Source organism: Lagenorhynchus albirostris, chromosome 5, assembly GCF_949774975.1.
Source record: "Lagenorhynchus albirostris chromosome 5, mLagAlb1.1, whole genome shotgun sequence".
Taxonomy (NCBI): domain Eukaryota; kingdom Metazoa; phylum Chordata; class Mammalia; order Artiodactyla; family Delphinidae; genus Lagenorhynchus; species Lagenorhynchus albirostris.
This window is the reverse complement of record NC_083099.1, coordinates 39,885,098-39,906,689: the sequence shown is the minus strand read 5'-3', so window position 1 is coordinate 39,906,689 and position 21,592 is coordinate 39,885,098. Positions and strand designations below refer to the sequence as shown.

General features: G+C 38.8%; 1 protein-coding gene across 4 annotated transcripts in view; it reads right to left on the bottom strand.

Moving 5' to 3' along the window:
- The window catches only part of MLF1 (myeloid leukemia factor 1), a 37,454-nt gene extending 27,206 nt beyond the window's left edge, over positions 1-10,248 (bottom strand). For 2 of the 4 annotated variants that reach the window (XM_060149895.1, XM_060149896.1), the window contains exon 1: positions 10,084-10,248. In XM_060149895.1, the coding sequence (XP_060005878.1) occupies positions 10,084-10,130 (47 nt within the window). In that variant the 5' untranslated portion in view covers positions 10,131-10,248. The remainder of the gene's footprint in view (positions 1-10,083) is intronic. The other 2 variants (XM_060149892.1, XM_060149894.1) reach the window with 2 other exon arrangements.
- Positions 10,249-21,592: the final 11,344 nt, after the last annotated feature.

The following is a 21,592-nucleotide window of genomic DNA, read 5'->3' as shown; positions in this document are numbered from 1 at the left end:
AAAATAGAATATCATACAGAAAATATTATTTGTCTTTTCTGCCCAATTAGAAGCTTCTTGAGGAAAGGGGACACATCTCTCTTGCTCTCTCTACTGTACAAAATTATCTGGCCCACAGATGTTTCTGGACTGACTGATGGAACAATAACCAAAAAAGGATAGGAAAAGAGCCATTGAAGACTTTTCAGCACTTTAAAAGCATTCAGATGGAATGTAATGCCACCTTTAAAAGTGCAAGGCAGATATTTATGTATTGATATAGAAGGATTAGCAAGATATGTAGTATACCTCCATTTATATTTAAAAAATTCATGTACATATGCTTATAAATGTATAGAATATATCCCTAGGAGGCTATGCAGCAAACTGGTCATAGTGGTTGCATTCTGAAAGGGTGGCTAGATGTTTGAGGGCCAAAGGTGGGAGGGTCTTTTTTTGTCTTAAATTATTTTATTGAAGAATAGCACATATAGAAAAGTGCACAGATCAATCACAACTGTACAGCTCAATGAGTTTTCCCATTTTTAAATGTACAGTTTAGTGTTAACTATATTTGTTTTGTTGTGAGGAGGGGTCTTTTAATTATGTACTCTTCTGTACCTTTTTGAGTTTTTGCCACAAGCATGTTTTACACATTCCAAAAACACATTTTTGAAAATGTAAAGCACCTTGATACTTTATAAAATAAGGTATTAATTGCTGGATGTTGGATGTTATTAAATTTTAAGAGATTTTCCTCATTTTTTAAAGTCTTACAGTGCATGTGTACACATGGAAAATTGAAATGGGAAAAAAGTTCTACAAAAGTTCTACTCCCACTAAAATGCTGTAAAATAAAGTACACCAATTTATTTCTGTGAAAACCCTAAAGCTTGTCAAATTTTGGTATTCATGGTAAGATGTTACTAAGTTTTTTGCTTCAATACATTAATATTTCCCATCTGTTTTCAGTTAGGCATTAGTTTTAATTATATGCTAAGACAGAACTTTACTCCAAAAAATATTGTGTAGTTCTGAAGTCTTATTGCCTTAATTCGACTTGAACATAATTTCTGAAAATTGAATGTAGAAATTTATGTCGAATGTTTCAAATGATTAAATTGATTCTACAATAACTGGTGTAAAGGTGAGTGTTTTTAAGTTGTATAAAGGATTTCCAGCAATTATAGTCTTCTACTCAGAAAGCAGTGCCATTTCCCAGGTACATGTGATGATATTACGAAGTATTAAAATAAAAAATAAAAAGATGAGGGCTTCCCTGGTGGCGCAGTGGTTGAGAGTCGCTCATGCCCCCGTCCGGGAAGATCCCACATGCCGCGGAGCGGCCGGGCTCGTGAGCCATGGCCGCTGAGTCTGCACGTCCGGAGCCTGCGCTCCGCAACGGGAGAGGCCACAACAGTGAGAGGCCCGTGTACTGCAAAAAAATAAATAAATAAAATAAAAAAATAAAAAATAAAAAAAGTATTCTCTAAATATATCTAATAGGGAGGCTGTTTATGAGAGTGTTTCCTGACTGTTTTGTTCTACAGATCTGTTTACTCTTGTGCAGTATCAATTGTTTTAAAGGAAACTGGTTAAGTAGAGAAAGAAAGATATTTATGAATGACAAATAGCAGGTCCTCTGCATACCTGACCGAAACGATAATTTTCAACCACCCCTGCATTAGGACCACTGCTGGTCTGGATGATTGATCCATATTCTAAAAAACTGTAACATGTCGGTACTCTTACTTCTTCATTTGTTCTCCTACTGTCACTCCCTTGTCCTTTACACACCAATCCACTTGCGGACATTGCCCTGACTACTTTCCAGCCTCCTTCCTGCTGACAATCTTTATGCAAAGTCATAAAAGGAAAGTGCTCTCCAGTGTGTGCAGGTTGAGGATGCTCTTAGTGCAACAGAACACAAAAATTTCAACAGGAGTCCAAAAATTAAACTGTTCTTAAACAAATTAGTAACCGAATCTCTGAGAATGAAGAGTTTCTTTAGTTGAACGTTCAGTATTAACTACAGAAATGTACTTGTACTAAATTCATTTAGGAAATAGGATAAACTGAAGACACTAGAGCATTAGGTTTATTTAGAGATTATTCATATTTCATTCTTTCCAACTAAAAACAGACTCTAACATATTACGAATAATCAAGTAAAGATATTATACACACAATGAAGAAAAATATCATAAATAATTTTCCCATGAATTCTTACAGAATTTTTAGTTTTGGATTTTTGTCTTATTAATAGGAGCGATGGGCACGGAAAATTTAACAGACTACTATTCCTAGACCTGCCACCTGTTAAAAGTTTGAGAATCACTATTTTAGCAGAAGTATAGGCAACTAGTACCATGCGGAAGTTGTGACAATTTAAAAATTAAGTGGATCAATGGCACACAATGAGAATAGAGGGCAGAAACAGTTTCTCAAAATCAAGTTTCCCAAATCAAGACGTGAAGATCAAAAGTTAGTTTACAATTAAGGAATCAGAATTTGGTGTATGTATCTCCCTACTTTTTACTTAAAGAGACAGAGTTTCAAGTAGTTCTAAGACAAATAAATGAGTTGTCTAAGAAATAATTTCTAGTTTTTAACCTTAAAAACCAGACTGTTCCTAAGTATTTCATATCTAGATGATATTCAATGCCAGATGATACCAAGAAATTGGAATTATTTTTAATTTTGTTAGATGTAAATATGGCATTGTGGTGATGTAAGAATACAACAGTATTTTTCAGAGATGTATTTAGAAATACATATGAATAAGATGACAAGAAGTCTGGAATTTGGTTTAAAACACTTTGGGGACTTCCCTGGTGGTGCAATGGTTAAGAATCCTCCTGACAATGCAAGGGACATGGGTTTGAGCCCTGGTCCGGGAGGATCCCACATGCCGTGGAGCATCTAAGCCCATGCACCACAACTACTGAGCCTGTTCTTTGGAGCCCGCGAGCCACAACTACTGAGCCCACGTGCCAGAACCACTGAAGCCCGCACGCCTAGAGCCCGTGCTCCACAACAAGAGAAGCCACTGCAATGAGAAGCCCGCACACCGCAACGAAGACCCAATGCAGCCAAAAATAAATAAATAAATTTATTTAAAAATACCCAAAACGCTTTGGAGACAGCAGCAGTGATAGAGATGGATAAAGCAGGTGTAAATTTTGAAATTCTGGGTGCGGGGTATGCAGTATTGTTATACTGTTACACTTTTGTAGTATATATTCAAAATGTTTCATAAAAATCTTTAAAGAATAAAAAAGAAATAGAACTATGTAGAGTTAAAGAATTTCATACCATCTGATGTTTTTAAAATGGATGAGTCAAAAGAGAGTCCTTTTGCTGAGATCTCTATACTCACTGGACTTTTAGAGCTTAGAATATGGGTACAAGTATGAAGATTAAAATATTCATTCTAATTAATATGTAGTTACTTAAGAAAACCAGTCAACTTTCCCTTTAGATACGTGGATGACATTCAACTGCATGAAGAAAGATACTTCAGGGAATACTAGTTTTGCTCAGTGAATAAATGAGTATTAAATAGCTATTATCTTCCTATAGAAACATAACATTCAGTAAGATTTATTTTTCTGATTGCATTATAATTGGGTTAAAAATGCAGCAACTAAATGTGGCTCATTTAAAATGTTGCCCAGGTTTCTCTTTATTTAAATAGGAGTAGGTATATTTATACATAGAGCAAATGCTAAAAAAATCTTAATTTTTTTATTGACATGAACAAAAGGCTGCTTGTTGGAAAAAGCATTAAGACAAAAGTGGCTCACAGTCTGGCTTTTGCACCTGTCTGAACCATTCAGGAAGAAACCTGGCTGGACCCTGAAGTGAGTTCAACTCATGTCTACCCAAAACAGCAGCTGCTTGGAAATAGGACTTTAAGATTTCTCCTGTTCAAGCTTGAATTTTTTTCTTTTTTAACAAAGGCAAAATCTCTTGTGGTAGCAAGAAGTTATTTTAATATTTTAAAAATTAATCTAATAGAGTTTGTTTTCTCAGGTAGGAAGAGTTTTTACATTTTTCTACATATTCATATTGTTCTCTTTTGAAAATTAATGTTTTAGGGACTTCCCTTGGTGGTCCAGCGGTTAAGACTCCACACTCCCAATGCAGGGGGCCCAGGTTCGATTCCTGGTCGGGGAACTAGATCCCACATGCAGCAACTAAAGATTCCACATGCCGCAACAAAAGATCCCGCAGGCCATAACAAAGATCCCACGTGCTGCAACTAAGACCCGGTGCCGCCAAATAAATAAATAAATATTTTTTAAAAAAGAAAGAAAATTAATGTTTTATTCTTCTAGGAAAATAAACTAGAAATATGATGACACTTTACAAAGCTAATACCCTATAAACTGGTCATACTGTGTACATAAACTGGTCTAAAGTAATAACTTGAAATGTGGTTAAAGATGTATATGAAAAATATTCTTTGTACATCCACAGGATGCAGTATTTTGCATCCACTAAATTCATGCTTTAAAGAATACCTAAAGACTAGGGAAATGCTTATGGTATATGTTGAGGAAAAGCACAGTATATTTATTTTTATAAATTTATTTATTTATTTTTGGCTACATTGGGTCTTTGTTGCTGCGCGGGCTTTCTCTAGTTGCGGTAAGCAGGGGCTACTCTTTGTTGCGGTGCGCAGGCTTCTCACTGCGGTGGCTTCTCTTGTTGCGGAGCACGGGCTCTAGGTGCGCAGGCTCAGTAGTTGTGGCGCAGGGGCTTAGTTGCTCCGCGGCATGTGGGAGCTTCCCCTACCAGGGCTCGAACCCATGTCCCCTGCATTGGCAGGCAGATTCTTAACCACTGCACCACCCGGGAAGCCAAAACAGTATATTTAGAACCATAAAGTTTGGTTCCAATTTTGGAGAAAAAAATTCATATATGGAAAATAGAAACGAAATACACCAAAATAATGATAGTAGCTAAAATCTTGAGTTGCATGATTTCCTTTACCAAATTTTCTATAGTCTTCAGATTTTCCATGAGAATGCATTTTCATTTAAATGAGGAAAAATTTACGTATACTATTATAATGGCCATACTACTACTTTCAGCATTGCTGAGACAAACCACAATCAAACAGAACGAAATTTAGCACCAAACATATGTTTTCTACTCCGTTATATTTGCTTATCAGAAGCTAGGAAAAATTGTTGCCCCCTCCCCCGACAAAAAAATCTTAACTCCTAGATTGATTCTGGGTCTCTTGGGATAACCTCAACATAAAAGTGTTTTTTTTTAAGGGCTGGTAATGTTTCACTTCAGAATAAGTTTTTTTTCTTTAAGATTCTCTCAAATATATATATGTTGTATATATATATATATATATATATATATGTATATAAAATATTTATATTGTATATACATGTAATATATATTTTTTACCAGAATATTACAATTTTACTGGCCTGTACAAGAATATAGATATTTGTGCTTCTAAGTAAAAAAGCAGTACACTATTCTTTATTACACAAGGGTCTTAGATAACTGATACGGCAGTCCCATTCATCAAGGGAAATTCCTTCCTTCCACTATACATGGTAGTGGCATAAGCAGATTGCTATGGGTCGTTGATCACAAAAAAATGTTTCAGTCTCAGTAAGGTGTATGGGTCCATAAAGAAAATAGATCAGATGATATATTTTCAACACTAGAAATAATGCATACAACCTTCGTAAGAGAATCTTTTAGGGCATGGACCATGACTTCTACAAATTTACAACAAAGTCCATGGGGCTGGGCATATAGTAGAAAACTAAGAAATACCTGAAGAATGAATTACATTTCCATAGGCAATTTTATTTGCCTACTGTTTAGAAGCACAGTTTAAAATGATGGTGTGGCAGAAGGCTTTGATATTGTAAGAGATGTAGGAATGACTATGGCTCCTTCCCATCCTGTAGGTACTCCCCTACTTCTGTGTGAATGCTTACAAAGTCACTGATAGAACTAAGCATTATGATATGATCAGATGGTACCAAATGGCATTCTTTGACTATGTCATAATCATGTTGTGCTCCTTGGCTCCTAACTCAATGGTTCGTACTTAACCAGCCAAAGAATGCCCCGAACAGTCTAGCTTATTTAATAAGGTGATTTTGTTTTATTTTCTGCCGTGGCAATATTCTCAATCAAGAAAATATCAGTCAATGCCTGTCTTGTATGTGTAACACACTCACTTTCAACTCAGTAAATAGGTCAAAGCAGTGTCCTCTGACTACCTCCAAAGTGCAAAATAAATAAATTTTTAAAAATTAAAAATAGAGATTATAGATATGTAAATTTTAGCCCCTGATGAGAGCGAGGAGATAGAAAAAGTAACATCCTAAGAATATATGCAGGGCTTCTCTAACCAAAGACTGGTCATCACAATATGGTGCCCACATGAAGAGTTTGGGTGGCTTAAAGAAATGCTAACAATTTACTATGAAAAATAAGGCTGATTTACCTTATTAAAGGCTGTTTAATGTCTAATAGCTGATAAGTAGTAACACAGCTATTCTTTGTAGACTTGCACAATCAGAATTTCATTTCCGTAGCTCAGAAGATTCGAAGTTCATGTTTCTGTACAAAGCAGAAGTTTCTAGATTGTACTAAATATATGTAAACTTTTACATTTAATAATCAATGTTTTTTAGGGTGTAGGATAGATGCCAAAATCATTTTATTCTCAAATTAATTTTTCTGTCCATACTTGCATATTTCTATTCTTAAGAAAATGCAAACGGGAAGAGAAAGTAGTATTCTTGAGAGAAAACTGCATGCCAGGAAGTGCTAGCTTTTAGCCTTTGTGTTTTTAACCAAATTACAAGTATTATTTGTTTAAAAAGGTATATGTGAATGTATACTGTGAGGCAATTTTCACTGAAATAACTTCAGCTCTGAAACATATTATGACACCAAAAATGTCCCAAATATATAATAAAACAACAAACTTTAAAATATCACTTTTAAAGTTTCTCTTTAATTTTCTGATGAAACATTTAATATGTGCTATTATAGGAAGGAAACCATTAAAAATGAATATATTTGAATTCAAAACTAGATTTTGTTTTTTACTCAAATCTCTAAAGTGTTTGACAATTTGACACTGTATTTTACTAGTCCTAATTTATTTAATAATTCTAATTTTATATCCAAGAAGTATATACTTTTTGTCTGCCCACTTTTAATTAGTAAATTAGTAGAGTGTGCTTATTATTAATATCCCTGATTCTGAACTAATGAATTATTTAGAAAATGGTAGTATTTAAATTAGAAAGTGCCAACATCGACAATGGCACCTGTTGAATGCAAATACAGATCTTCCTCTACTTGTGATGATAAACCCATCGTAAGGTGAAAATAACCGTAAGTCGAAAATGCATTTAATACATCTAATCTACCAAACATCATAGCTTAGCCTAGTGTACCTTAAACGTGCTCAGAACACTTACGTTAGCCTGCAGTTGGGCAAAACTAACACAAAGCCTACTTTATAATAAAGTATTGAATATCTCGTGTAATTTACTGAATACTGTACTAAAAGTGAAAAACAGAATGGTTGTCAGTGATGGGTTATTCACTCTCGTGATCGTGTGGCTGACAGAGCTGAGGCTCACTGCCCCTGCCACTGCCTACCTCATCACAGTATTGTACCACATGTCGCTAGCCCGGGAAAAGACTGAAATTCAAAATTCAAAGTATGGTTTCTACTGAATGTGTATTGTTTTCTCACCACGGTAAAGTTGAAAACTCTTAAGTGGAACCATCGTAAATTGGGGACCACCTGTAACTACTTTCAGCAATCCAGCAATCAACTAAATACCACATTAACTACTAGACAGAGTAAAAGACGCCAGATTGTCATTAAACAATATCTCTTGAATACTTTCTACATGTCAGACATTAAAATAGCCACTAGTGAACCCAATGACCAGACACATAATGTTAGCAATAGGGATAATATTTATATAAAAGATGGTGGGCATGGAACTCTTCTGTGTTCCTTAAGGTCAGTGGATGATTTAATAAGGAGTCTGTCACCTTTATCAATTCCTTATGCTTGACTTGTATTAAGTAGTGGATTCTCATTTTGTTTGGGGTTCGGGTAAAAGGGGTGGGTCAAATGACACATTACTTGAAATAAATATAAACTCACATTCTCTTTCTCCCTTGTCTCCCCTAATTATGTTTATTCTCTATATTGTTAATTGTGGAGCAAAGAAATTATAAGTCAGTTTTATAAAGTTAATTAATTTTATCCCAGATTTCTATGATATGGCTGCCTACATTTGAAGAAGGCTACAGAAAATGATGACTGAAAAACCTACTGACATGTAACTGATGGTCCTATCCATCCTAAGCCCATGGGAAGAGTGTTCTTTGATGTATGCCTACTATTTGTGGTCTGTTACTATTTCTGACCCTGACTCTTGGGTTCATTGCCTTTGCTCAGAAAGCGTCACCCAAGAGTTTAAATTACACTTTTGCTAGACGTTTTAAAGAAGGTACTAATTATACATTCATGGCTTAGTTTAGTTCATTGCTCTTTTGATATAATCAAAGACAATACAACTCAAAAGTTGTCTGCCATAATCTTCTTAACTGTCGCCCATTGTACTGATGTCACAATTACATAAGAGCCACTTCAACAGCTCAACTAATCTATGGATATATTTAGTCCCTACTCTCAGAGGCTTTTAAAAGAGCAAATCATAATCCAAAATTTGAAATGTGTTAAAATGACACTGGTCATAAGCGTCCCAACTGCTCCTAAACAAGTTAAAACAGCATGATAAATTTGCTAGAGTCCATACACCCCTTAATTATAATGAATAATCTTTAGAATAAAATATTAATCATTTAACTTTTTCTAAATTTATCATTTCATATTTCTACTGTTAATTTTCTTTCAGTTATTACTTTTATGTTATTTGGTTTTAATATAGTACTAATACATTTAAGCCAATATAATATTTTTCTTTAAAAACAAACAAAAAAATCGATGTAGTAAACTGTTAACATTTTAACTTTTTAAAAAGATGGTCCCCAAGTTGCACAGATAGAGAATTTAAGTGATCAAAATAAATTAGGACAGCAAGTCAAAATTCAAACTGACAAAACACTTGGGTAAAAAAGTAACACAAATCTTCCTGTTTTAGGGATCACTAGATTGTGTTATTACTTTTATATAATCGACAAAGGAAGAACTAAAGAAAAAACAAGACACAGCAAAACCCAGAAAATTAGATCATAATGAAACAACTAATTTCTGGATGCCTTCGTCTTAAGGCATCATATTATTTCACTTGGAACCATTCACTGGGTTGGCACTTGTTTACCTGAGGTGTTCAGTGCACCTCTCTCTGCTTCCCTGTCCTATTTGTACTTTTGACAGAAAGAGGAGTCTCTCTCCAAACAAGGCTAGCTTTGTAACAAAGCAAGCAAAGGAAACAAACAGGGCACTTGGCAATTTCCAGCCACTTCCAGGGAAAGACAGCAAAACTCTCCAAGTGCTCTTATAAGCACGTATTATGGAAAATACTTCTTTAAAAAAAAAGTTTCCTTTTTTGAAGACTTATTAAACATTCCCTGCCCCTCATTTGGAATAGAAGCAGGTGTGGAAAGGGTCCTGTAAGTATAATTCTCTGCAGAAGTTCCACCGAGAGGGCAGTTACCGTCGTCACCTGCAAAGCCTCTGCGGCTGCGAAGACGGGACTCCCAACACCAGAAGCACAGGGGTTGCGGGGCGGGAAGTATCCGAAGTCTGGCCAAGTTGAAAGCAGCCGGCACACGGGTTTGTTGGGCGGGGAATCCCCCCACCTCACGCCCGGCAAATTTCTCTCCCCTCCTTCTCACGTCCCGAAATCCTCCTCTCCTCTCCCTCACACGCCCCTAAATCTTCTCCGTTCCCTCTCACGCCCCCCAAGTCTTCCTCTCCCTCAAGCTGCCTCCTGGAGTCACTCGAATTCCCTCTCGCCCTCTTGAGTTTTAACTGACTCTTTCCCCTTAAGATAGCTCCGTTCAAGATCCCCGAGTTCCCGCGCGACCGCCGGCTCCCGGCCCGCCGACACTCACGAGAAGAAGGGATCATCCTCAAAGCTGCTGCTCAGCATCCCGAACATCCTGGCTCTGTCTCGGGCGGCGGCGTTTGCGGACAGATTGGAAAACGATGTAACGCCGCGGCCGCGACCCGAGCCAGCCGGTCCAGCACTGTCGACGCTTGTCTCCCTGTCGCTAAGGCAGTGCCCGTCGGGAAAGGCGGTGCTTGACGCGGAGCTGCTTTCCCATTGAACGCTGGTCCCATAACGTCACCAAGATGAGGCGGGAAAACAATGTGCCACTGCCATGGCAACCGCCATCAACACAGGAGACTGGAAGTCTGGCCACGCGCCGGCCAGGCAACCCATCGTGAAGCCTCGGGTAGCACAAGATAGCTTGTTCTCTGGGCTGCAGGAACACAGAAATCAGTCTACCCCTTGTGTGACCTTGGGCAAATCCCCCTCGGCCTCGAACCCCAAGTCTCTTTTCGGGAAAATGGAGATGGGTCAAGATTTAGGCCAAATGGCGTCCAAAGACCCATTCACCGGCCACATTTTGTGATCCACAGCAGAGTCCTATATCCGAAATGCTCTGTGGTGGTTGGTCGGACACTGTGAACAAATAATAAGAAAAGATATGCAAAAAGTTTTTGAGTACAGTTAGTAAATAGTGTACCCAGTACTTGAGGGAAATGGGATGAGGCCTATCAGATTTCAACAAACAATCTTTGCCTTTTGTGAGCCTGAACTGAAAGCAGTGTTTCCCAAAGTGGGAAATGCTTAAGTTTTACGTAGACATGTTCTTTAAAAATAAGATGAGAATTTTGCTCTCTTCCATCCTCTTTCCAGTCCCTCTTTCAAGAAGCAAGTCTCACTTTGATGCTGGTATGTCTTTAACACCTTCTCCAGCATTCCTTAACAGAGGAGGACTCAGGCACAAGGCCTGCAGCAAGCAGCCGTAGCCAACTAAAATTCCATTACTGTATATTTTTGTTTTAATTGTATTTATATCTGAGCCTTCTGTTTATGGCAAGTGAAACTGGTTTTAAATTTAAAGCAGTAACTAGTCTTTAAACACTAAGTGAAAAAGTGAGCTAATTTAAGGAAACAGTACAGGTGGGATTTGGATATGTTGGGGGGAGGGGGGAGGGCATCATGACAGTGGTTCTCATACTATTGAGCTTTGGAAAACACTGTCCTGAGAACTTGCAGGAGCCTAGAGAAAGGTGGAGAAGAAGAAAGAAAGAACATTAAAGAAAGAGAAGAACAATTGAGTCTAAGAAGAGAGAAAATGCACCTTGCATGTCCATCCTTAATTAAGTGGGCTCCCCAGCCTCTCTAGAGGGCTGTCATGTGGAGAGAGAGTGTTATCCATGGCTCCACAGGGCCTCCTGGGATTGGGCCAGAGAAGTGGCACTCTGCCAGAGTGAAGAAGCGTGCAGGGCCTGATTTGGAGGTGGCAGGAGTACTCAGGGTTATTTTGGGAGCCAGAAATTTAATCCTTTGGACCTTTTACCTCCCCACCTTTAGCCAAGTTCTCTGGCAGCCCCCCTTTCCCGAGACTGGTGACATGAGGTTGGGCAGCCTTCACAGCCCAAGTTGAGATAGTATAGCCCTTCCGGGGAAGAGGATATTTTCTTCCCCAGCCTCAGAATGAAGTTCAGAGAGCATATACATATTAGGGATCTTCTTGACTAGTTTCAAGGCAAAAAAAAAAAATAGTTTTAGAAGACCTGAAATTATTTTCTCTTTAAAATAATACAACACAAGATGTTAAGGACGCTTTAAAAAAAAAAAACAAACCAAAAAATACTTAAATGAAATGGGGTAAGTTATTTGTGATAAATGATAGGATTAAAATAGTTCTGGATTAAGGTCAAATAAAGCAACTTGTGAGAAGTTTTTCCCTCTTGTTCCCATTGGGATTTTTCTTAGAATTGCACTGTTAAAACATGAAAACTTTAGTCCAGGCACAGGTTAGTCAGGGAGTTACCTGGAGCTTCTAAAAACAGTTTGGGCCTAATGGCCAATGCTTAAAAAATAGTTAGTAGAGGAAAAAGGACAGTTGAAGCTAAAGAGACCTCATCAGTTTCAGATCAGATAGGTAAAGAGGGAGGAGGTGAAAGACGAGGTGGGTTGGCAGAGGATGAATACCAGAGGAGGGGAAAATAGAGATGCAGAGCAGGACTAAGGGGAGAAGGTCTTGGACTTGGCTGTAGATAGAAAAACAAGAGCTCATATTTACTGAATGTGTGCCAGGCACTGTTATAGGCACTTCCTGTGTATTAACTCATTAAATCCTCACAAGATTTTTATGGAGTAGCAATGGTTTTTTATCTCTGTTTATAGGTAATGCAACCAAGACACAGAGAGGCTAAGAAAATTGCCAAAGTTCACACAGCCAGTAATTGAACTGGGTGGGGTGCCTGGAGTTTTCCCTGGTGGGGGCTACTTACACCAATGTGGGTGATGGGCCACACTTAAAGATGCAGGATGAAAGCAAGTTATTATTTCTCAAAATTATGCTGACAAACTAAAAAATGGACCCAAATTAAACAGTATAAAATTCAGTGGGAATATATTAAAATCAATTCAATTCAATTGTACAAATATCTACTGAGTGCCTACCCTCTGTCAGTGATTGATCTAGACACTGAGTTGTTGGTGAACAAAACAGACAAAAATCCCTGTCCTCCTGGAGTGTATATTCTGGTGAGGGCAGAATGAAAATAAATAACATAGAAAGTAGTATGTTAAAAGGTGATAGGTGTTAGGGGAAAAAACCAAGCAGGGTAAGGGGGATGGAGGTGTGTAGTTATAAACAGGGAATTCTGTGTAGGCCTCATCGTGAAGGTGAATTTGAGCAGGCTCACTGGAAGGAAGTGGACATGTATTGGAAGAGCATTCCAGGCCAGTGCAAAGGCCCTGAGGTAGCATGTGCCTGGTGTATATAATGCACTGTCTATTCATAGGTCCTGAAACTTACCTTCAGAGGAATGAGATAAGTCAAGTAAAGTGAAAATTACCTATAAGGATAATAGCTCCTGTTTGTACTTCTTATGTTCCAGGCATTGTATTAAGTGCTTTGTATACATTTTCTCATTTAATCCTTACAACAACTCTGTATACTAAGACAGAGGTCCCCAACCCCTGGGCCGTGGACCGGTACTAGTCCGCGGCCTGTTAGGAACCGGGCCACACAGCAGGAGGTGAGCGGCGGGTGAGCAAGCAAAGCTTCATCTGCTGCTCCCCATTGCTCCCATCGCTCGCATTACCGCCTGAACTATTCCCCACCCTCCATCCCTGGAAAAATTGCCTTCCACAAAACCAGTCCCTGGTGCCAAAAAGGTTGAGGACTGCTGTACTAAGATATTTATCTCCATATTATATATGGAAAACCTGAGACACAGAGAAATCTGGTGATTATCCAGTCAATTCAAATCCAAATTAGCCCTATTCCAAAGCTAGTATTCTTGCCACCACCCTGCTTTATCTCCCTATAAAAAATTAATCATTTACTGAGTATCTCTAAGTACTAGACACTTTTACATGTATAATCTCTAGAGAAGCAAGAATAACTACAATTCTGCAGCCTGTGGAACAAAAACCACATTCACAGAAAGATAGACAAAATGGAAAGGCAAGGACTATGTACCAGATGAAGAAACAATATAAAACCCAGAAAAACAACTAAATGAAGTGGAGATAGGCAACTTTCCAGAAAAAGAATTCAGAATAATGACAGTGAAGATGATCCAAGACCTCAGAAAAAGAATGTAGGCAGAGATCCAGAAGATGCAAGAAATGTTTAACAAAGACCTAGAAGAATTAAAGAACAAAGAGAAGAATTAAAGAACAAACAAACAGAGATGAACAATACAATAACTGAAATGAAAAATACACTAGAAGGAATCAATAGCAGAATAACTGAGGCAGAAGAACGGATAAGTGACCTGGAAGACAGAGTGGTGGAATTCACTGCTGCAGAACAGAATAAAGAAAAAAGAATGAAAAGAAATGAAGACAGCCTAAGAGACCTCTGGGACAACATCAAACGCAACAACATTCGCATTATAGGGGTCCCAGAAGGAGAAGAGAGAGAGAAAGGACCCGAGAAAATATTTGAAGAGATTATAGTCGAAAACTTCCCTAAAATGGGAAAGGAAATAGCCACCCAAGTCCAGGAAGTGCAGAGAGTCCCAGGCAGGATAAACCCAAGGAGAAACACGCCAAGACACACAGTAATCTCTAACCACACTACAACTTAGGTTTCACTTGGAAAGTCACTGACCAAGTTGAGAGAATACAAAGAAAAGCATGAAACCCACGACAACGCTACAACTCTATTAAAAATACCAAGAGTTTGAAATGTCAGTGTGCCCTCTTTTCTTTCATCTATTAATTCATCAACTATTTATTTAAAAATAGCTATATCCCGAGCACTATTCTAGGCATTGAGGATTCACAACTCCCTGGCCTCTTGGATCTTACATTCTAGCAGACAGCTCTTTTATCAGCTAATTCGGCAAGTATTATTGTTACAGCACTCCAGAATTTTCAAAATGCTTTTGAAGACATTATCTCAAGTGCCCAAGAAGAAGTAAACAGGTTCTTGAGTGCTGGACTTTCAGACTTAATTCTAGCTCTGCAGAGCCACGGGTGCTAGGCCATGATAAGTATCTTTACTACAGTTAATTTCAATGTGTTTAGCGTTTCACTGTCTTAATCCGTTTGTCTTAAACAGTGCACAGAGATGCTGCAGGAGAGTTACAGCAAATTCACAGGGGGTGCCATGCGACATTTAAAAATTTGAAGGAGGACTTCCCTGGTGGTCCAGTGGTTAAGAATCTGCCTGTCAATGCAGGGGACAAGGGTTCGATCCCAGGTATGGGAAGATCCCACATGCCATGGAGCAACTAAGCCCGTGCACCACAACTACTGAGCCCTCACTCTAGAGTCCGCGAGCCACAACTACTGAGCCCATGCGCCTCAACTACTGAACCCTGTGCGCCTAGAGCCCATGCTCCACAACAAGAGAAGCTTCTGCAAATAAGAAGCCAGTGCACCACAATGAAGGGTAGCCCCTGCTCACCACAACTAGAGAAAGCCTGCATGCAGCAATGAAGACCCAGAGTAGCCAAAAATTAAAAAAAAATTTTTTTAATTAAAAAACTTCAAAGGAAACAGAAACTTGACATCTGTCAGATGTTGTGAATCTACTGGCTTGAGATAGTTCACATATTTCAATACTGTGCTACATTCCTTAAGGTGATGTCATAGCTTTGGAAAGCTAGGTTTTGAGAAATTACCATGATGACAAGGAAGTACCTTGTGAAAATCGGTGTGGAAAAGGAAATGTCGATGGCAAAGCTCAATCTGTTCCCGAAGTTTGAGAAGTTAAGCCATGCTAGAGTGGCACACATCTGTCAGTGTGATTATTTAAGAATGATATAAAAATTTTTTTCTTTCAATGTATGTAATTTTTAAGAAGGCTACTGAGTTTCTAGGACATACATATTTAAGTTGTTTGGACTTAAGTTGTTGGTAATAAACAGAACCAACTACTGAGTATTTCTTCAGACCTAGGGGGCACAGTGAATATATTACTGAGGCACTAAGGGCTCATGACCTGAGATCATTTGGGGACATCTGTCTTAACCCCATGATCTTTCTTTCTTTCAAATTTTTAAAAATTAAAAGTTGTATCACAAATCCAATTTTTCTAAAAGGTATGATTCATTTTCTTTTTAGTGTTTATTCTCTTTTCAACTAGCCGTCTTACCAGCCCTCTTACAAGTTTGCATTATATTTTTATGAAAGATGGGAAATCATACATAGTGATAAAAGACATATAATAAAAGCATAGGTCCAAGGTGTTCAAAGTCCCTGTTGGGGCCACCTCTGGTCCCTACAGCATCATTGTTCAAATTAGGAACAGTTGCCTCCCTCTCAAGATACTTCCATTAATGGGACAATTGTTTAGTAAATTTATAAATCTACAATGTGTACGGTATGACTGGTGCCCCCTTAGGTGTTTCACACTTGATTACGGTAGCCCCCTCCCAAGCATGAATTCTTTCTACTTGTCAGAAGTTAATGTACCCAGCTCATCCACAAATTCATGAGCAAGAAATGTAATTTTATTTTCCTGTAGCTGAACTTGATTTGTATTCTGTGTTCCCATTCTATTGGGGGTGACCCTTCCTTCTCTCCCAGGGAGACAATGCCAAGGTGGAGTTAGTTGCCAGCTGTGCTGCATCCCTGAAGGCATCTTTGTTCCACTCGCTGGGTGGAGTCAGGACACTAAGCGTCTCACGATGTGTGGCACAGTCTGGCACGATGAAGACCCGTCTTGTCCTAAATGTCAATAGCATTCTTCTCCCTTGAGAATCATACTCTCTAAAGCAAGTTTTTCCTCCGGTGAAGTAAACCTTCAAAGCAAATTTGACTTCACAGAGAAAAAATTTCAACGCTAAGTCCTCCTTTTTGGTGTCTGTTGCTGAGGTGAGAGCCAGGAGTTTTGTTCACAGCACGCCACGAATAAGCAGCACACTTTTCCAGTGGTGTTTACGGTTATAGCTCATTTTCTCTGTGGACACGTTATTTTGCACAAATTGTAATTGTCATATTTTATTTAGAAAAACATTGAGAAAATGTCACCTTTGAGGTATTGGTAACAAGAGATCTGCCTCTGCTGAAAGGTGCTTTAGGCAGCCCCTTGGGGGCAGAATCCGAGGCTTTAGTCCCTGGGCTCGGGTCCTAATGTTCAGGTGGCAAAAAGGAAGTTTGTAGGAGAGAAGCAGAGGAATGTTCTGTCCTAGTGATGGAAGGCCAGAGAGGACAGAAAAACACTGGGGAGGGAGTGAAGGCTCACTGTAGGGTCAGGGCTGACCCATGGATTATACTGCTGTTAAATATGGGCAAAATTTTGGCCTTTCCCACATCTCTTAGATGTAAATCTTTGATATTTTGAAGCACGTGCCATGTTCTTTTTAAAATATAGTCTTAGCTAAGGGCTCACTTCCATTGACTAACAGTTTCCACCTAAAAATTGTCTACCAAAAGTTTTACAAATTTTATGCTAATTCGCTCAGTAACCCTGTGAGGGAGGCACCATCTCCATTCTGCAGATGAGAACACAGATTCAGGGAGGTGGAGTGATTTGCCAAGGTCCTCTAGCTGGAGACTGGTAGAAGAGGGATTCTGATCCGGATGGGGCCACTTCAAGGACATTTTCCTCTCACTACACCCCTAGGTAGTTCTCATAACGAAAAAGAACCTGATGGAGTGAAACGGCATATATGTGAAGCTGCCAAGATTGTCCAAACTTTGGCATAGCTTGTTTGGTTTAAGTACATCAAAACTTTGGCCTGTGTTTTGAATTTTCTTTAAAAACAAACAGTAGCAAAAATGTTATTTAATGAATAAAATGAAGCCTATTACTCCAAAGACAAGGAATCTGAATGACAATGTCAAGTAGAAATATGTTATATTAATTTTTTTTTAAGTGACAAACTTTCCACAGAGACCATAACAGAGCCATGTGTAGTTATGGAAATCCACACCCGAAGACTAATAAGTTTTCTAACTTACTTTTTAATTGAGGTGTAATTTAAATATGGTAAAGTCCACTAATTGTAAATGTACAGCTCAATAAAATTTTACATATGAATAAACCTATGTAGACACCACCCAGTTGAAGATACAAAGCATTTCAAATACCCCAGAAAATTCCCTCGTGGTCCCTCCCAGATCATCTCTCTCAAAAGTAACTAGTATTCTGAGATTTGCTTCTTTTGCTTAACATTATGTTTGCAAAATTCACTCATATTATTGCATGTAGCAGTAGTTTATTATTTTTCATTGCTGTGTAATATTTTATTGTATGAATTTACCACAAGTAATTTACCCATCTACTGTTGATAGATTTTTGGATTGTTCCTTTCTTTTCTTTTTTTTTTTTTTTGCGTTTGACTAGAGCTGCTATGACCATTCTTGTACATGACTTAATTTTTTTTTTTTTTGGCTGTGCCGTGCAGCTTACAGGATCTTAGTTCCCTGACCAGGGATTGAACCCGGGCCCGGCAGTGAAAGTGCTGAATCCTAACCACTGGACTGCCAGGGAATTCCCATGACTTAATTTTTAAAATCAATTTAACATTCAGCTGTTTTTTCATCTTTATTTTCATTGAAATTCGGAAAGCTTTCTACAGACAATAATTTCATAAGGAGGATTTTTCTATTGAGTCAACTCTTTGATGTTTGCAACTGTCTATATTTCTTTTGTGTCTAAAATAGAAGGAACACTTTGTTGCGTCTTTAAAAAATTGAAAAAGTTTAGAATCACGAAGCCTAAAACAAGTTGAATAGTAGGTAGCATTCTTTAAGAAACACCGTTGAGGTCATCTGTTCTCAGGAACTGTTTAATGTGACTGTCTAAAGCATTATTTTAAAAGTTATTTTTAAACCTTTGATAAGATTTGGAGAGAATTCAAGCTGTGGGTGGATGTCCCACTGTGAAGGCAATCATATGAGAAGGCTGTCCAGGGCTTGAGGGAATTATATTGGAAAACTTTAAGAACTTGAATGCCTTCATCCTGGTCATATGCTTCGATGCTTTTACTATTTGAAGTGTTAGAAAAAATTTGCTTCCATCTTAGAAGAGTTGTTTTTAATTTCAAGGCCACATGCAAGTTCTAATGCTATCTGGGGTATATACTTGGGCATAACAAGATAAAGGGGTGACAGGGAGTTAATCATAAGTAGCTCCAAGCTACAGCTGGTTTCTTCCTAATTCATTTATCACCCTCAGACCTGGAATCTCCCTTGGGATACAGCCTCCAGCAGGGCTCATACTATGGAATGGCACTGGAGGCTGTTGGGAGAAACTGAGGTGGGCCAGGCCTGGGGTTGCTGGTGGGCAGGAGAATGCTGTGTGGTCTGCTGCATGTTCTTAATGATAAAAGCTAAAACCTACTATGTGCTAGGCACTTTAATTCACAACAGTTCCATTATTCTTTTATAGAAGTAAGTAAACAGGCTTTAGAGAGTTAATATGTGTAAGAGCATATTGCTAGGAAGTAGTAGAGTTGGGACTGGGAGCCAGGTTGTCTGGCTGTAGAATCTGGGCTCTTGATCGATGCACTGGTATAACCCCTGCTGCCTTGCTGTCTAGCACACAGGAGACTAGCTGTCTCCTTTATCTTCAACTGAGGATGGGGCTTTGCCTGGAGCCATAGTCAAAAACACAAACATCAATAAGGGCCAGGTAAGTAATGAAAGTGAGAGAAGTGGAATAGGTAAGATGATAAGGAGAATAAGAACAAACATTTATTGTTTCCACTGTGTGCCAGGCACCACTCTAAGTGTTTTACATGTTTTAACTCTCTTAATCCCAAAAACAATCTAATGAGATAGACACTATTATTACACCCATTTTACATGAGAGGAAGCTAATGGTCAGAGGAGAGCAATCATGTGTTCAAGGTCACACATCCAGGAGAACCCTGGGAGTCTGGCTGGGAACCCACACTCTTATCCCTGTGCTGTATGGCCATGGGTGCCTGGAAGGGCGTGACAGTGGGCACTGGAGGGGGCTTGTCTCCAGCAAAGCGGGGAACTGCTACTCAGCTCCAGATGACTGCCCTGCAGAAATTCATGCCCACTGGTAGTATGGAACGTCACAAGAAATCTTCCAATTTTTTACAGTTAGCAATTAATTAAGAACAAGATACCCTAGAAGGCCAAACAAAACAAGGCTGTGGGCTGAATCTGGCCCGCAGGCTTCGAGTCTGTGATCTAGTTACTTCGAGCTTGAGTTGTCATGGCAGGAAAGGATACTTGAGCCCAGTAGCATCCACGTACTGCCTTCTGAGCATAGCTCAAAGCTGCGCGGACAGCAAGGCCTGTGTTGTGAGAGCTGAGAAGTGCCCGGACTCCCAGCTGAAGGCCTTCATGAGTGGATGCCAGTTGCCACATCACTGGCTGTCCATATCTTAAAATACTGGCACCATAAAGCAGTAGTTTCATTTCTGCAGGATATTTAGATTACAAACTAATGTTTTTCATCTGGTGTGCAAACATTTAGCACAAGTTTATCAGTTTGGGGTATTATATTACCTTTCTAATTCTGTTGTCTTAAAGTAGACCTGAGATAATCTTGCCTGTGCTCTAAAATGCTTGCATCCCAGTTTTGTAAGTTGAAGTACTTGTGGTTTTTGACTCTAACTCTAGGTTAGGCCCTCCCTCAATTGGAGGTAAATGAAACAGCTAGTCTCCTCTGTGCCAGAGAGTGGGTCAGCGGTCCCTGTATAGCTTTGGGAAAAATCAGACTTTCATAGTGTATGCAATAAAGTATCAAAAGCCCATTTATCCATATAAAAGCAATCTGTTAAACTAAATGTGATTGGATGCTTCCAAGAGCTTTTTCCCCCTCTTAATATTTGTTACTTGTTTACTTGCTACTTGTTTTGTCACTAGCCAGAATGTATAGGAGAGCTATACATTTTAAACAAAAAGCTTACTAGGCAACATTTTTGGAATTTTATTTCTTTTACTTAATTTTTTTCCCTTCGAATCCTTATTTCCATACTGGGCATGTACTCCGGGTTCTTACAAAGAAAAATGTTTAAGGGTTGTATTAGTTTCTTGGAGCTGTCATAACAGAGTATCTGGGTGGGTGGCTTAAACAACAGCAATTTACTCTCTCACAGTTCTGGAGGTTAGAAGTCAAGCTGTCGGCAGGGCCGTGCTGGCTCTGAAGTCTCTGGGGAAGAATTCTTTCCTTGCCTCACTCCTTGGCTTGTCCCCATATCTCTCCAGTCTCTGCCCCCATCATCAAGTGGGCTGCTCCCCTGTGTGTTTCTGAATCCAAATTTCCCTCTCCTTATAAGGATGCCAGTCACTGGATTTAGGGCCCACCCTAATCCAGTATGACCTCATCTTAACTTGATTACATCTGCAAGGACCCTACTTCCAAATAAGGTCATATTCACAGGTTGCAGGTGGACATTAATTTTGGGGGGATGCCATTCAACCCAGTGCATGCATCCATTAGTAACTAATCAGAATAGGCAGGGAACAAATTTTTCAGAATTAATCATTACATAAAACTTGGAATATAAGCCAACAATCAGCTGGCAAGCTTGAAAGTTATATAATTTTACAGAACTTTTACAGCATGTGTTTAGGATATTAACCTCATTCCAACTTCTTCCTGCCTTTTCTACTCTCATTCTCTCCCTGGCCCTATTTTCTTCACTGACTTGTTAGGATTTCTCTTTTATCTGCTCATAGTCTTTGAATTATTATAAAATACCTGATGCTTCTCCGGAACAAAGAATGGAAGGGAGAAATAAATAACTAAATAAAATAATAAAATAACCACCATTAATTTAATGGTGGTGTTGAGATATTGGCCTCCATTTGAGAACAAACTCATTATGAGAAGCTTTCTAACATGAGAAAATGCCAGTGTAGATCTCAGAGTGATGTCTCTAATTGCCTAGACCTTTTTACATTAGGTATCTGCATGAGTTATAACTCTT